This window comes from Salarias fasciatus, chromosome 17 (assembly GCF_902148845.1).
Source record: "Salarias fasciatus chromosome 17, fSalaFa1.1, whole genome shotgun sequence".
NCBI classification, from domain to species: Eukaryota; Metazoa; Chordata; class Actinopteri; order Blenniiformes; family Blenniidae; genus Salarias; species Salarias fasciatus.
The window spans coordinates 8,220,619-8,235,919 of record NC_043761.1 but is presented as its reverse complement, the minus strand read 5'-3'; the positions used below and the strand labels follow the sequence as shown (position 1 = coordinate 8,235,919).

The following is a 15,301-nucleotide window of genomic DNA, read 5'->3' as shown; positions in this document are numbered from 1 at the left end:
TACGTACAAGACATGTGGGAAGTAAATTAACAATAATTAAAAAAAACCTGTTAGAGTATATGTTGCATTGAATTGCCAAAAACAGACTCACAGTTTGTGTTGCCTTCGCAGTATGGCAGCAGCAGTATGGATTAAAGAAAAATAAATCGCAAAATGTGATGCCTTTCACTGTATTCCAAAGCATGAACTCGTTCCTTAAAGTGCTATTCTGTTGAAACTCTGGTTCATATCAAGAACAGCATGAGTGGATTAGTAGGTTAAAAAAAAGATAAACAAATGACTCATAGTATGTTACATTCACGGTCCTTTAGTAACAGCCTGGATTTCTATTAAAAGCACCAAATGATGCGTTCACTGTGGAAAATAAAAACGGGAAGACTTTATTAGAATTTATTGCTTATTTTTCAAATAGTTTTGGAAGTAAATATTTGTGCTAGAACCAGTTTCACGATCTTTGAATACAAGCTGTGTTGCTTTATTGAACGTTAACAGTGTTTTTTTTCCCTCTGACCCTCGCTCGCAGTGTCTGGGGGCAAATCGGTCACTGGGGTGGGGCAAAATAAGCGGTTTGTCGCTATCTGTGTCCTGCCTGTCCTCTGTGACTGGGTGAGATCTGCTTAGTCAAATAATGACAGAGCCAGAGTGCACGCCAGTTTGAAACCAAGTCATTTTATGACTCAACAACACTCGAGTGCAAACAAACACCGTCTCGGCTTTTTTTTTTTTTTCTTCTTTTCACTCATCCATTCCCGCTTTGTTTCGAGAGCCGTGGTGTCTGCGTTATGGCTAGCAGGGATCGACTAGAGGCGATGCATTGATTGTGTGACAGATGGGCTTTTGTGTGAGATCTCCGACTCGCTCGCTCGCTCGCTCGCTCGCCACCGACATGACCTCCAGCGTCACACGCAGGGCCGTGCGTGCTGGTGGGAGTTGTCTGCTCAACGCATTGTTGTGTTGGGGGATGATCCGTCCGTGCCGCTGCTGCTGCTGCTGCTAGCCGCTCCTGCTCGACTCTTAAAGCCTATGAATGGCCCTCAACGCGAAAAGCTGCGCCCTCGCTGTTGAATCCAACATCGAAGCCACACGGGCACCGAGCGGGCCTCTTTGTCTCATATTAAGAAGTGAAACGAGCCCCGTGTCGCCCGTCGGATGAGAACACCGAACACGGATTTTAAAAGCCACTTAGCAGGCCGTTGCTTTGTAAGCCTAGCTAACATCTCTTTCCACTAGCAAAACTGTTGGCGAATCCGAGGTATGTGCTTTCGTTTGCCTTAAACGACGAGAAAACCCAACATTGTGCAAAATGCGTGTTTAGTTGTGCATTTTCGTGGGTGCAGTAACTAACATCGCTGTTTTGTTTGACGCCATTCGCTGCTGTTTTTAAGGGGCTTTAGTGGGTAGCAGTTTTTTTTTCGCTAGTTAGCCGTGCTAGCTACTGTTATTGTTAGCACCTTGGCCACTTTGGCTGCGAGTCCTTATTTAGTGTAAAAGGAATTTAGTATCCGTGCACCAAACGGCCAAGTGCTAACTCTGGCGCAGTCGTTGTGGGAATACCCCTCCCACCGCGTTTAAATGCCTCAGCTCATTGAGAAAAGCCGAACGTACTACAGCTACTTAAAGCTACTCACAACACAGCTACTCCACATCCTGCTGTTAAATATAAACTCCACATGTCAGCAACCTGCATCCGCATCCCCATCACCAACTGTAGCTCTCTGTAGCAACCAAATAGCCGATTGTTACTTTGTTTTTGACGTTTGTTTAAGTGAAATATAAACAGTATTCATTAGCCTAGCATTTTGCGAAAGGGGTGTTGACCTGAACACATTAAATTTCCTCTATATTTTGATAATCTTTTAAATATTTCATTCATTCGAAAAGTTAGATTTAATCATGCAGTGTATGTCACAATACATTTTTTTTTTATTATGAGGTATGTGGGAAATTAGTTCTCGGCACACGCAATTAAAAAGAAAACTTTGCATAAAACGTAACAATTTTTTAAACATAGACCTTTCAGTATCCATCCATCTTATATGCTGCTTTATCCTAGAGTGCTGCATCAGATCACAGCTAACTGTGGGTACTTGACAGGCCTTCAGTCCATCACAGGGCAAACGCATAGAGACAGGCAACCACACACACTCGCGTTCATACCTAAAGGCAAACCAGGGTCACTGATTTACATCACATGAAAGTTTGTGGACTGTGGGGAGGAACCTCATGAACATATAGGGAGAACATGCAAGTTGCACACAGAAAGGCCCGGTTGGTGTTAGAACTCAGTTCATCATAAGCGATGAGGATTATGAAATATATTAAAATAAGATGATGAAGAAAGGCACCATACAAAAGTAAAAAAAAAAGGAATAAATAAGAAAGTTCCTAAAAATAGTGTAATTTATTGTTTGTTGGAAAGCTTAAGCAAATATGAGCATTTTAATGTCTGATTTTAAAGAATCCGTGTGTCAGCAGGGAGTTTATTCCACAGGCGAGAAGCGCAGGAACTCAAAGCTGCTTCTGACTCTTGATACACTGTGTAAACCTTTTATCATACAGACTGAAATCCATTCAGTTTGCTCTGCTGAATGCTACAATGTTTACCTCATGGATGTCCAGACATTTTCCACTGAGCACCATGTACAGAAAAATATAGAAAGTGAATGGCAGCTTGCTGGAGATACATACGTGCTGCTCAGCTCCTGTCCTGTGAATTTAAATCAGCTGCTCCATTAAGTAAATGATGCTTTTGAGGGCTGTGGTCTGGACAAGTCAGGTCTCCCTAGTGCTAACATCTTACTCTCACAATCCAGAATACACCATGAATCACAAAAAAAAAAAAAAAAAAAAAAAATTCCTTTTGGTCAATACACACAGGTCATACTGCATGTTGTAATGAACCATCAGATCAAGGATTTTCCTTGCAGTCACAGATTCCAAAGCTATTTAGTCAGAAAATTGCATTATTTCCACAGTTTTGGTTCAAGCAAAATGAATTATGCTCTGCAGAAATCCATGCAGGAGAAGGTGAAATCATCACGTTGTCTAAAAGAGGAAACACACAAACTAATAAATAGGGACAAAAGTACCTCAAATTTTGCTAAATCTGTTCACTGTGTGTCATGCTCCAGCCCTTTATCCTTCGTTTGGTTGTGCAGATATCTAAAGTTTCCCTTCTGCTACCTTCTTGTCCACGCAGCAACACGGAGTGTCAAGATGAAGAAGAAAGCTCGGCAGCACCGGGTTTCGGTGCCGCAGAGGCCGCCCTCCCCCATCAAGCCCTCCCCCAACAAGCAGATCCTGACGTACGCCCAGGCGCAGCGCATGGTGGAGTTCGAGCTGGAAGGACGCATCCACCGGCTCAGCATATATGACAAGCTGGACGTGATCTCTGACGATGACCCCATGGTGCAGGAAATGATGGAGTGTACCAGCAATAAGGAGAATGCCGAGAAGCCTCAGCAGCAGGTCCTTCTCAGATCGGTCCGGCTGAAGAACAACCAGGAGAAGAGAAACGCTGCGCTGGGCATCACGAGCCAAGCAGAGGGAGGTGGGCAGCCTGCGAGTGGGAACGCCAGCCCAAAGCTTCCGGAGCCTAAATTCCGCACTGTGGAGTATAACCTTCCTGCAGTCCCTAAGCGCCAAGCTGCCTATTTTAAATACACGGAGAAGACGCAGGAGGAGCTCGACGAGGAAACCGAATACGACATGGACGAGGAAGATTACGCCTGGCTGGATTTAGTCAATGAAAAAAGGCGAAGCGAAGGCGTCAGTCAGGTTTCTCACAATGTGTTTGAGTTCCTTATTGACCGTTTTGAGAAGGAGCTGCACCTGGAAAGCTTGGACCAGGGGAGCGAGAAGACGACTCCCATCGACGAAGACGCCGTCTGCTGCATCTGCATGGACGGGGAGTGCCACAACAGCAACGCGATCCTCTTCTGCGACATGTGCAACGTGGCCGTGCACCAAGAATGTTACGGCGTGCCCTACATTCCAGAGGGCCAGTGGCACTGCAGGCACTGCCTCCAGTTGCCGATGGTGCCAGCGGACTGCATCCTGTGCCCCAACAAGGGCGGCGCGGTGAAGAAGACGGACGACGACCGCTGGGGCCACGTGGTGTGCGCCCTCTGGGTCCCGGAGGTCGGCTTCTCCAACACCACCTTCATCGAGCCCATCGACGGCATCAGCCACATCCCCCCGGCCCGCTGGAAGCTCACCTGCTACCTCTGCAAGGAGAAGGGCGTCGGGGCGTGCATACAGTGCCACAAAGCCAACTGCTACACTGCCTTTCACGTCAGCTGCGCCCAGAAGGCTGGCCTCTTCATGAAGATGGAGCCAATCAAAGAGGTGACCGACACCGGCGAGCCCACCTTCTCTGTGAAAAAGACAGCCTACTGTGGAGTTCACACACCCAACGGGTGCGTGAAGAGGCCTCTCACCATTTACGATGACGCCAAACCCAAAAACGGACTGTGTAAGAAAGTGGAAAAAGGCAAGGTGGACGGTAAAGGACACTCGAAAGGAAAGCAGAAAAAGAAGAGTAAGAGCAAGAGTAAGCAGCCTGAGCTTGAGGTCGAAAGCGAAGCTCCAGCTCCTGTTCCTGTGCCTACCTTCCCTGCACACAGGTACATTTATCTGTTGTGATATGTGGTACTTTTACACCAACATGTTGAGAGCCAAACCCGGTATGCTGAAACCTGGCCGGAGTTTCCAGTCATGATACCAATCTTTTGTCATTTTTGCTTCACATCATCTCACACAAGCTTCTCTAATTTCCAAGCAACACAGTAATTGGAAACTATTAGTATCTAGAGGCGTATATCTCTGTTTTCACAAGGGATGTGTATTTAGTGCAGTAATTTAATTTCACTGTTCTGGTGAAATTCTACTTTTGGTTGTTAAGTTTGATATTTCTCTGGAAACTACAACTGCCATTATCAGAATCAGCTTTCCAAAATCTACTCAACCGATCTGTGGCATTTCTTCTTAATTTGTTAGCGTGTCAGTGACTGTTATCGGCCTCTAACGTCTGCCTCTCTTCTAGACTGCAAACAATCCTGAACCAGGTGTCGGTTCAAAAGAAGAAAGCGTTCGTGGAGCTGGTCCTAAATTACTGGACACTGAAGAGGCAGTCCAGGAATGGGTTGCCCCTCATCAGACGCCTTCAGACAAGCCTGCAGTCACAGAAGAATGCACAACCGGTTTGTTCATGTGTCATTCAACCTCTGCAGACTCATTTTTCTCCTCCCTTTGTTCCTGAAATATTTGCAGAAACATGAAAATATGTGAGAATCGTTCAACACACGTGTTTGAACGACTTGCATAGTTGTCTCTGCTGGTGAGAGCTGAAAAGTAACAATGATAGCACACATTTACATTTGAGAAAAGTTTCTGTTCTATTTATATATATTTTTTTGACAAGCATGTGTTGGAATGTGCTCAACAGAGGCAGAACGAGGAAGAAAGCAGGGCCTTGAAAGAACAGCTGAAAGAATGGCACCGCCTCCGGCACGACCTGGAGAGAGCCCGGCTGCTGCTGGAGCTAATCCGCAAGAGGGAAAAGCTGAAGAGGGAAGAGGTCGGAGTCGGACAATTCCTGAATTCTAACCAGAAGAAGTGTGCCAAATCAATGCAAAATGTTGATCCCCAGTTTTCGTTTGTGCTGTAGATCAAACTCCAGGAGACGCTCCTGGAGATGCAGTTGACGCCCTTTAGCATTTTACTCAGAAGCCTCTTGGACCAGCTCCAGGCTAAAGACCAGGCCAGGATCTTCACCCAGCCTGTGGATGTCAGTGAGGTGAGCTGCAGCAGATGCTCCAACACTCTCTCATTCTGCTGTCGCCACTTCCCACGCTGGGTTTTGTGCTACTTTTGGATCTTTCACATTCTGTGCAGTCAGGCTGCAATGAGGTCCTGTGTTTTTGAAGTGCTCGTATGTCTCCAACTCACTGTGTGTTCAGTCTCTTCTGTTGATATATAGTCTTTTATGACTTTAACAGTGTAGAACATTATCGGATCACAGCTAAAATATTGAATGAAGCTTGTGGGATTACTGCCTCACTGGATCTCCTTTACATGATTTTCTGCCTGCTTTTCCTGTCAGATGTATCAGCGGTGAAATGACAACCTCAACATGAAACCTAGACGTAGAAATAGATTAAGTGAAAGTTTTTTTTGATATTTCACCAAAAGCAGATTATACAGATATGCCAGGACAGAGGGGCAAGTTGCTGATAGGGAATGGAAAAGGTGATAATTTATTAACATACACATGCACACATCTTTACAACTTGTTTGCATTCTTTCCGGTGATAATACAGAGATTTCCATTTATTTACTTGCTCCAAAGTGAGCTTTATTATAAGAAATGCATCCAGTTTAGAAGCTTTTATGCTTAAATGACTCGGTATGTATCCTTCATCATGTTTTAAGCATTGAAATATCCTATCAAGGATGTGTATTTCAAGAGAATGAAGGGTTAATATAACCATAAAATAAGCCTCACCATTCTCCAAATGTAATGATTAAGTTTTCGGATTTTCCATTTCGTGGTTGCAAAAATATCCCCCGGAAAAATGATGATGAGCAAACATTTGTCCCAACAACTGCAATGAAACGAAACACACGTGTTAAGTGTTTTCCCTGTACCCATGTACATCTGTTAACAGGTGCTCTTGAACTCGCCACAAGAAAAAAAAAAAAAAAAAAAAAAAGCAGCTGGCAGCCAGTCCCACTCACACGTCCTGTTCTGATCCCAGCAGGTCCGGTTATAAATCACAGCCCCTCCTTCCTGTAGACGGTGTTGAGCAATGCAGCTTGCTGATGAGTGTGAATGTGTAACCTGAGATTAAAGTCTGCCGACACATGGCGAACCTTTGAACTCTAGCTGACAGGCCCGGCTAGCTCAGTCGGTAGAGCATGAGACTCTTAATCTCAGGGTCGTGGGTTCGAGCCCCACGTTGGGCGTTGCTTTTGATTTCTGGAGTTCAGTGTATCATGTTTCACGGCGTCGAAACTTTGTTGAACTGCTGATGCATTGTAATAGTTGGTGGACCTTTATTCAAACGACTGACAGTGTTTTATTTCCCGCAGGTGCCTGACTACCTGGATCACATCAAGCACCCGATGGACTTCTCCACCATGCGGCAGCGCATCGACGCTCAAAACTACAACAACTTCGACGAATTTGAGGGCGACTTCAACCTCATCGTTGACAACTGCATGAAGTATAACTCGAAGGACACGTATTTCTACCGAGCGGCCGTTCGACTCCGAGACCAGGGCGGAGCCTTGCTCCGGAAAGCCCGGCGAGACGTGGAGAAGATTGGCTTCGACAGGGAAAGCGGCATGCATCTGGACGAAGCGCCTGAGATGAAAGCAGCGCCGTCGTTTTCTTGGGAGGATGGTAAGTGGGGGGGAAAAAAAAAAAAAAAAAGACAAGTCAGGCCGATTGAGAAGGAAAACTCCGTGAAATAGTTTGAGCAGAACTAGTTTTCCACCTCCCTCATTCCTCTATTCCTCCAATTCTCTTCCCAGTGGACCGTCTGCTCGTGCCGGCTAACCGGGAGCACCTGTCCCTGGACAAGCAGCTGCAGCAGCTCCTGGAAAAGTTTGACCTGACCTGTGCCATGAAGTCCAGCCCTTCGCGCAGCAAGCGCATGAAGCTGCTCAAAAAGACCATCAACGACGTGCGCAGCGAGATGAGCCTCAAGAGAGTCCTGCCCTCCCACCACCTGTGCTTGTTGTCCCCTTCTACATCGACGTCGTCGTCTTCGGCCTCAGCCCCCCTCCTCCCAGAGCCGGCGAAAATCAAAGAAGAGGGACCAAAGCCCAATGGGCACTTCGCAGACGATGAGGGTATGTATGGGTCCGAGCACTGTAATCACATGTCCCGGATATCCCGGAGCACAGATCAGAGGTCAGAGGCCCAACCTCTTAAGACATCACATGATGGCCCCCTTCCCAGTGTGTCCCAAACCAAAAGTATTTTTAGCCCCTCAAAGAGGAACACATGGCGCTGAAATCTCACGATGAGGCTGCTTTAGCATACAAGTCACACAGCCTCTGGGTTGTTGGTTGGAACCAGCCTTAAAAGGCAGTAGAAATTGTGGCATTTGAAAGTGTAGAGTTGTTCATATTACCTGTGTCAGTCGTTTGGGAAAATTCCTGCCATGCACAGAAGGTGTGCCGCAGAAATCCTTTCTCCAACAAAGAGAACTAGAAAGGATGAGCAAACAAAGCTTGCCCAAATTTAGTGGAAATGTATTTTTCATAAAATTCTTAACGTGCTTATAGGATGCGACATGCTCACTATCATAGAAGATTCACATGAAAATATGTAATTACAGCACTTCTTTTTTTCAAAAACATGACAGCAGAGTAGTCATTTTTGATTAAAAAAGTTTTGCATGAAACTTGACTTTGATAGACATTATCTGATCTCAAAAAGTTCAGCAAGTTCCTGCTCTAATTTACTTTTGTCTAACTGCGGGAATTGAAGACTGTTAAATGTGAGCACAGAAAAACCCATTGTTTCCACTGTGTACAAATGCTTTTATTTTTATTCAGGATAACGCTTCACACAGGACAAAATAAGAAAAAAGAGACAACTCCCTGGCAGTGATCTATATGCTGTAATCCCGAACACTTAAATGGTTTGAAAGGCTTACTGATGTACTTTCGTGAAGTCTTTATTCCAAACCACTGAGCCAGATACAAACAACTCGAGGTGTAAATGGCAGCGACGCCTGTTGCAGCAGCAGCAGCAGAAGAAAGGCACTGCCAGCCAAAACCATTGTGGCGTTCCCCTCTTGGAACTGATCTCTAAATGGCTCCGCGAGCTCGCCGTGATCCGCTTCCGCGACAGAACAAATCATAACCCGGCAGCATCGCATCCGGTGTTTGTAAACGCGGCCGTAGCGCAGCGTGACTGCAGCATCACACGGTGACACTGCAGAGGCTTCCTCCGGCTCAGGCTCGCTCAGCACTTCTGCTGAGTCACAGCAAATCCAGGGGAAACAATGCCATAATGAGCCGGTGCGGAGAAAAAGCCGTTTTTACCCTCATTTTTTATTTATAAAAGAACCCCAGTGTATGCTAAATGGTGTTTTGTTTTTGCATATATGATAGAAAGCCAAAGTCAGAGGACAAAGTGCAGTGTCAGCATTTCTGCCAACAGGAGGGGAAATGCACTGCAGGTTGTTGTTTACAGTCTTCAACACGAGTGAGACGTGTTACATTTGTTCATAATTACATTTATAGAACATTAAAGATGCAGAATGTTGAATAGTTTGTGCTATTTTTGTGCAGGAGGTGGCAGTAGTGCATCAGTTTGCGATCAGTCCAGTATTTTTTTTTTTTTTTTAATTTCTGTCAGTGTTTTGGCGCTTTTGTTTTGACAGTCTTCAATTGATTTTAGCTCTATATTTAAAAGAAAAAAAAAAATCTTGTCTTGTCATCTTTGATCTGATAGGCGATAAGTCTCTTCCTCCGACTCTGGAGCCGTCGGACTCCATACCCCCCCTCATCCACTCCGACGCAGATCCCGAGCCCCCCACCCTCAAACCCATCGACGCCGCGCCGGACTGCGAGGACAAGTCTCAGGCCAAGCGGCTCAAGTTGGACGAGGACATACCGGACCTGTTCCCGTCCGCCCCGCCGCGCCTCAACGGCCACTCCCACGACGGCCTGCAGAGCGCCCTGCTGGACGGCGACATGAGCGTGGTGGCCACGTCCACCCTGGCCGAGCCCACGGGCACGGTCAGCCGCCGGACCGCCGTCCTCTTCCGCAAATCCAAGGCGGCCAGCCCGCTCAAGCCGGTCAGGGGCGGGGACGAGGGGCCGGACCGGGCGGACGGGGAGGAGGGCGAGGAGGGGTTGGAGGAGGTGGAGGAAGACGAGGACGGCGGCCAGATGGGCTCCAAGTCCTTCCTGTCGGTGGTCATACCGAGGCTGGAGACGCTGCTTCACGGGAAGAAGAGGAAACACAGCGGCGGCAGAGACAGCGAGGAGGAGGAGGAGGAGGAGGGTGGGGAGGGAGAGCACGAGGAAGAGGGCGGCTCGCCTGTGAAAAGACTCGACACAGGTAAGAACTGTGTGAAGGAAAAAAATGCTGTCTGAAGCTGCCTGATCGCCTGGAACTTAAATGCCATCTTTCCAAATCTGATAAAAAAAAAAAAAAACTACCTGTGGTGTGTCGGTCTGGCGCCAACTGCTGAAGCTGGCAGGGCACACGTTGCAATTAGCTGTTAGACTACTTACAAGTCGTCACAGTCCGATTTCAAAGAGCACAGTCATAAGAAACTACAGAGACTTGTTTACTCTTCCGCATCTGTTTGCTTAAATTAGATTAGAGATTGGCTGAACAAGCTGCGGCTTCATCATCACCCGTCGCTTGACAGGGGTGGCTCGGATTCAGACTGCAGCTTTTGGATCGCGGCGGGATATTTTTGTACTTGGCTGTGAATCTCTGCTCTGGCTCCTCTCAGGCCTGTCGAGTGGTTTTCTGGAGGTGGAGGAAGAGAAGGAGCTGGAGGCGGCCGAAAGAAGCAGCCGACCCGTGGAGCCGCGGAGACGCTGCGCCTCCGAGTCCTCCATCTCCTCCTGCAGCAGCCTGCCGGGAAGCACCAGGTGAGGCACGGCAGCAAGCAGGAAACGCAGCGTTTATTCGCCGTGTTGGTTCATTGCAGGATATCCTGTTCCAACCGTCACGATGCCAAATATTTAGTTTTTAAAGTTGACTTTGTGGCGTGTGTGTTTGTGTTTCTGTGTGTGTGTCTGCTGTTTTTCTCTCAGCACAATTCTCAGTCTTCCAAAATGCGGGAAGGGGAAGCCCGCTCTGGTCCGGAGAAACACTGTGGATGACAAAAGTGAACTGATCGCCTGCATCGAAACGGGGAACTTTGCAAAAGCCGCTCGGATTGCTGCCGGTAACTTTCCCACATTGTTGAAGTAAATTAGATGCATGTGTAGGTTTGGGTCTGTGTTTCATACTCCATCTTTAGAAATGAGATTTATTCCATACTTGAATAATTTATTCAATTTATTCAATTTTCTTTTCTTTTTTTCGATTAAATGCAAAGTTTGTTCTTCTTCATGTCATTCGCATCATGTGCGTATTCCCAGATGTCTGCAGGTGCTTTCATTGTTAGGTTTCAAGGATTACAGTGTGATTTGTGACAGCAGTGTTTCACTTGGCTGTAAAAGATCAAGTTGAATCGACTTGCAGACACCTGGTATTCGTACATACATTAAAAAAGCAGGGTGGGAAATTACCGGCCGCCATCGGCCAATTCCTTGTGACTCCTGGCATCGACCAGCCAGTTTATGTACTCTGCCTGCCACCATGGCACTTGACCAGTCAGCATCTGCGCTCTTCCAGCCTCCTCCGAAACTCCTATTTGGCTGATTAAAAGCTAAAAGCGGAGGATAAATTCAAATATCCGTCGTTCACTGGTTCTTAAAGTGAATTTCCCACCCTGATTCCAGCGTGCGCCGCCGCACTCACAGCATGGCTTTCTTGAAATGTGTTTTCCGTGTTTTGCGTTGAAGCCCACACGTAACTTGTTTGGTGTTGTTCCCGCTTCCATAGAGGTTGGCAACAGCAATATTTGGATGCCCGCTAGTGCTGCAACAGTTGCATTGGAACCCCTAAAGCTAGTTTGGGCCAAATGTAGTGGATACCCTTCCTACCCTGCCTTGGTGAGTGTTTATGTGAGCGAGCATGACAGTCGCTGACTGAAGTCTGAAGTTTTGTTGCTGCCTTATCAATTTGGAAAAAACTGAAACTTGATTATGACATTTTCAGTCCGGCAGTCGTTCACTCTAAAACCTGTGATTTTTGCATGTGCGCTTGTGTGTGTGTGTGTGTGTGTGTGTGTGTGTGTGTGTGTGTGTGATTTCCCTGCACGTCGGCGTGCGTTTAACTCCTCCCGTCTCGCGCAGATCATCGACCCTCACATGCCGCGGGTGGGCTGCCAGCACAACGGGGTGTCCATCCCCATGCCCCCCATGGACGTGCTCCGGATCGGAGAGCAGATGCAGTACAAAGCCGAAGAGAAACTCTACCTCGTCCTCTTCTTCGACAACAAGCGCAGCTGGTGAGTGGTTCAGACCTGCCGACCTGCCCGTCAGCGCGTCGTCATTCTCCCCGTCACCGCATGGCGTCCGTCATCAAGAGACAGCAAATGGCTCTCGTCCCAAAAAGCATTAAAAGCTTTCACCATAATACAGAAAAAAAAAATATTTAAAAAAAATATTTATTGAGATGTCAACAAATAAAATGGGTAGTCAAGTCATTATTTTAGAATTAGAATTGTCTGCAGTCTTCTGTTTCCCGTCAACAAACTAGAAATTTTCAGTTCCGTGTTTGTGTGTCTGCTCAAAAACTGCTGAGTGGAATTGTTGAAACAATTAGTCGATTCGTTAAATGCACAAATAACACTTCACACTGGATCGTTTTGGTAATTCTCCATGATAATTAAAGCACTTCAGAGAGTTGTGATTTTGGTTCTGATCATAGCTTTTTGAAAGGTGCTGCTCTGATTTTCTTACAATGAATGTGAACCAAGAACTTAGATATTATGATTTTTCATCTTAAGCAAAACAATAAATGAGACTTGACGACAAAAGTGTGATTTTCCTGGAGAGAATCAAGGGAAAACTTTTCACCTTGGCTGATATTATGATGATGTAACACCACTGTGTTGTTTTTCTCCTGCAGGCAATGGCTTCCTAGGTCCAAGATGGTTCCTCTGGGGATGGACAAGACCATCGACAAGATCAAAATGATGGAGGGACGCACGTCCAGCATCCGAAAGGCTGTCCAGATCGCCTTCAGCCGCGCCATGAACCACCTGAGCATAGTGCAGGACGAGCCAGTCAGCGACCTCAGTGATGTGGACTGATGATGCTGCGGCCGCTCTGCCAACACACACACACACACACAAACACACACACACACACACGCACACGCGCGTACCTCTCCTGTACCAAATAAGTTCTCACCAACCCCACACCAAAACTCGTGATCCCCCTCCGTCTCCGCGGGAGACTAAAATGTTTACTGAGCACCAGCCGTTGGCGGCGGCGTCTCATCCTCCTCCATTCCTGCTCCTCCACTTCTCACCATGTGCCGATGGGAAACGGCTGCTGCTGAAATGAATGTGTTCCATATGTAAACCCCACCACCCCACCTCCAGACCCGTAGCTGTGCTTAGAGAACGCCGTTTCATCGCCCTCCTCTTCCCCCTCGCCATTTCCATTTATCATTTCAAGGCTAAACTGTTAGTGATTGATTTTCTTCCGTTTTTGGTAGCCTTGCCAGATCTGTCGGCGCTGTCAGGGCTTTAAGTCGGTCGAGCACTGAAACATCAACCGTTAAAATTTGGCTGTAGCTATAAAGTGTTGAACTTAAATCTGTTATTCTGGCTGTTCGCCAGTCGTTCCTGTATTTCTTTGCTTAACGAGGTGCTACTAAAACGGCTGAAGTGGTTAAAAAACAATACATTTCCTTCCTTCAAAAAGGCTTTTGAAGTGAACCCTGGCTCGGTAGAATGGCGGGCTTTATAAAACTCCTCTCCCCCTTTAAAATGCATATTAATGAATTCTTAATTTAATGATTTTGTGCCTCTGGAAGATCTTTTAGTTTAGAAACGAATTGCTGTCCAAAGCCAGAATTGTGTAATCTAACAATGAGAATGTTGCCTGTCCCTTCGTAGCTTTACTTGCAGTCTACGGTGAAGAAAATATGAATTGCTCTGAGCTTTTCTGGAGACGTGGTGGAGAATGGAGCTCGTCACCATTGAACCACCACTCCGTATCGTCTGCTTTGCGTCGTCAGGGACGCTGTTGCTCTTCACTCGGCCATTGAGCATTGGCGCGTAGCTCCACTCTGCTTTTCAGATGCACATGCTCATTCACTTGACGACAGGAGCTCCTCGCCTCTTACGCCACTCGCATCTCCAGAAAAGCTGAATACACTCCAACCTGGTTGAAAATTGCAGCCTCTTGATATTCTCCTCTCCTTTCACCATGACTTATGCAGCCAGAGATCACTCCAATTGAAGTTAATGGCAGCACCGCAAACTTTTTCTTTTTTTTCTTTTTTTTTTCTTAGAGCAGATACTTTCCACCTATCAATCAACCTGAACAGCCGGGTTCCCTTTGAAAATGTATTGAATCTGTAGCTGAAGCCTGTCAAGGTCACATTTTTCATCTTCAAGTCGGTTTCTTTTACAAATACCTTCCTTTGTATTTATACTGTAAATAGACTGTACAGCTGCCTGACATTAACTTATTTTGTAGTTTTGACATAAATGGTTACTGTACAGGTGTTTTCTTAGTATTTATACTTGATACATTCTTGGTTCTAAAGTCTGAGTGCTGTTTTGCCAGTGCTGTATGATCCGTGAGAATAAAAAAAATGTGCAAAAGCCTTAGTGTTAAGGAAATTAGGGCTAAAATGTAATGTTCCTCAAAAATGTAAGAACATATTTCCTTTTTGCATTTCCTAAGTTATTGAAGTTTATCTGGTAAGCTTCCCTTTGGCATTAATCCTTTTTGTATTAAAAAAAAAAAAAGTTTTAGTATATTTTTGTTCATATATATTTATATGATTTGAATACACGGTATGTAAGTCTCTAATGCTCATACACACACACACACACACACACACACACACACACACACACACAGTCTGTTGTTGTGGACACAGAACCTGTTTTGTTCTCAAGAAACCAAAAACGTTGCTACCCAGAACTTTTTTCTTTCGCTGATTGATTTTTCATGTGTGACGTGTGGAATTGTTGCCAAACGGAAAAGAAAAAAAAGAAAAAAAAAGTGAAGTGTATTTTTTAACGTGACACATTTGACTGTTAACTTGGTTTTGCGGTAGTCGTAGGGAAACGTGCCTGCGTTAAGTTATTGTAAAGAATCTGCATTATACTTTATATCAAAAGGAAAGACGTGAAAATGGATCGTGGTAAAGTGGCACATGTCGTGGTGGATACATGCCTTTTTCTTTTTAAGTAACATTTCTAACTTTTGTTTGTAGTTGTAGAATTCAAAAGCATTTCATTTTATACTATTGCCTTTTTGTTTTTCTGGGTAGCATTGGGTAGTTTTGGTATATTTCATTTTGTATTCAACTGTAGTATTTTCTTTTTTATTGGGTCATAAAAAAAATTGCTGGGATTTTTTTTTTTTGTAGCAAAACAAAAATAAAAAAAATTCAAATACTAACTTCTGTGTGTATTTGTTAAGACATTGTCCCACGCTTCAACAGGGAAAATGTGAGAAAAGC

General features: G+C 45.6%; 1 protein-coding gene and 1 non-coding gene across 3 annotated transcripts; both read left to right on the top strand.

The window, feature by feature from the left end:
* Positions 1-811: 811 nt before the first annotated feature.
* On the top strand, positions 812-14,480 carry brd1a (bromodomain containing 1a). Of its 2 annotated transcripts, XM_030113304.1 has the most exons (13): positions 812-1,252; positions 3,200-4,625; positions 5,045-5,201; positions 5,447-5,578; positions 5,669-5,797; positions 7,093-7,405; positions 7,537-7,857; positions 9,473-10,084; positions 10,488-10,629; positions 10,795-10,928; positions 11,591-11,700; positions 11,944-12,098; positions 12,722-14,480. In XM_030113304.1, exons 2-13 carry the CDS (start codon positions 3,217-3,219, stop codon positions 12,903-12,905), a joined length of 3,798 nt encoding a protein of 1,265 aa, XP_029969164.1. In that variant the 5' UTR covers positions 812-1,252; positions 3,200-3,216; the 3' UTR covers positions 12,906-14,480. The 2 variants fall into 2 exon arrangements, with proteins under 2 accessions (XP_029969164.1, XP_029969163.1); XM_030113303.1 differs by lacking the exon at positions 812-1,252 and having other exon boundaries at positions 1,480-4,625.
* Positions 6,894-6,966, top strand: trnak-cuu (transfer RNA lysine (anticodon CUU)). The gene has a single exon. It is a non-coding gene; the product is annotated as a tRNA-Lys (tRNA).
* Positions 14,481-15,301: the final 821 nt, after the last annotated feature.

What these genes read in the sequence shown, in the direction of transcription:
- brd1a (XM_030113303.1), top strand. Translation starts at nt 2,896, where the DNA reads ATGAACCATCAGATCAAGGATTTTCCTTGCAGTCACAGATTCCAAAGC. An exon ending in GTCGTTTTCTTGGGAGGATG is followed by an intron (nt 7,406 to 7,536) that starts GTAAGTGGGGGG and finishes TTCTCTTCCCAG; the next exon opens with TGGACCGTCTGCTCGTGCCG. An exon ending in AGCCGCTCGGATTGCTGCCG is followed by an intron (nt 10,929 to 11,590) that starts GTAACTTTCCCA and finishes CCGCTTCCATAG; the next exon opens with AGGTTGGCAACAGCAATATT.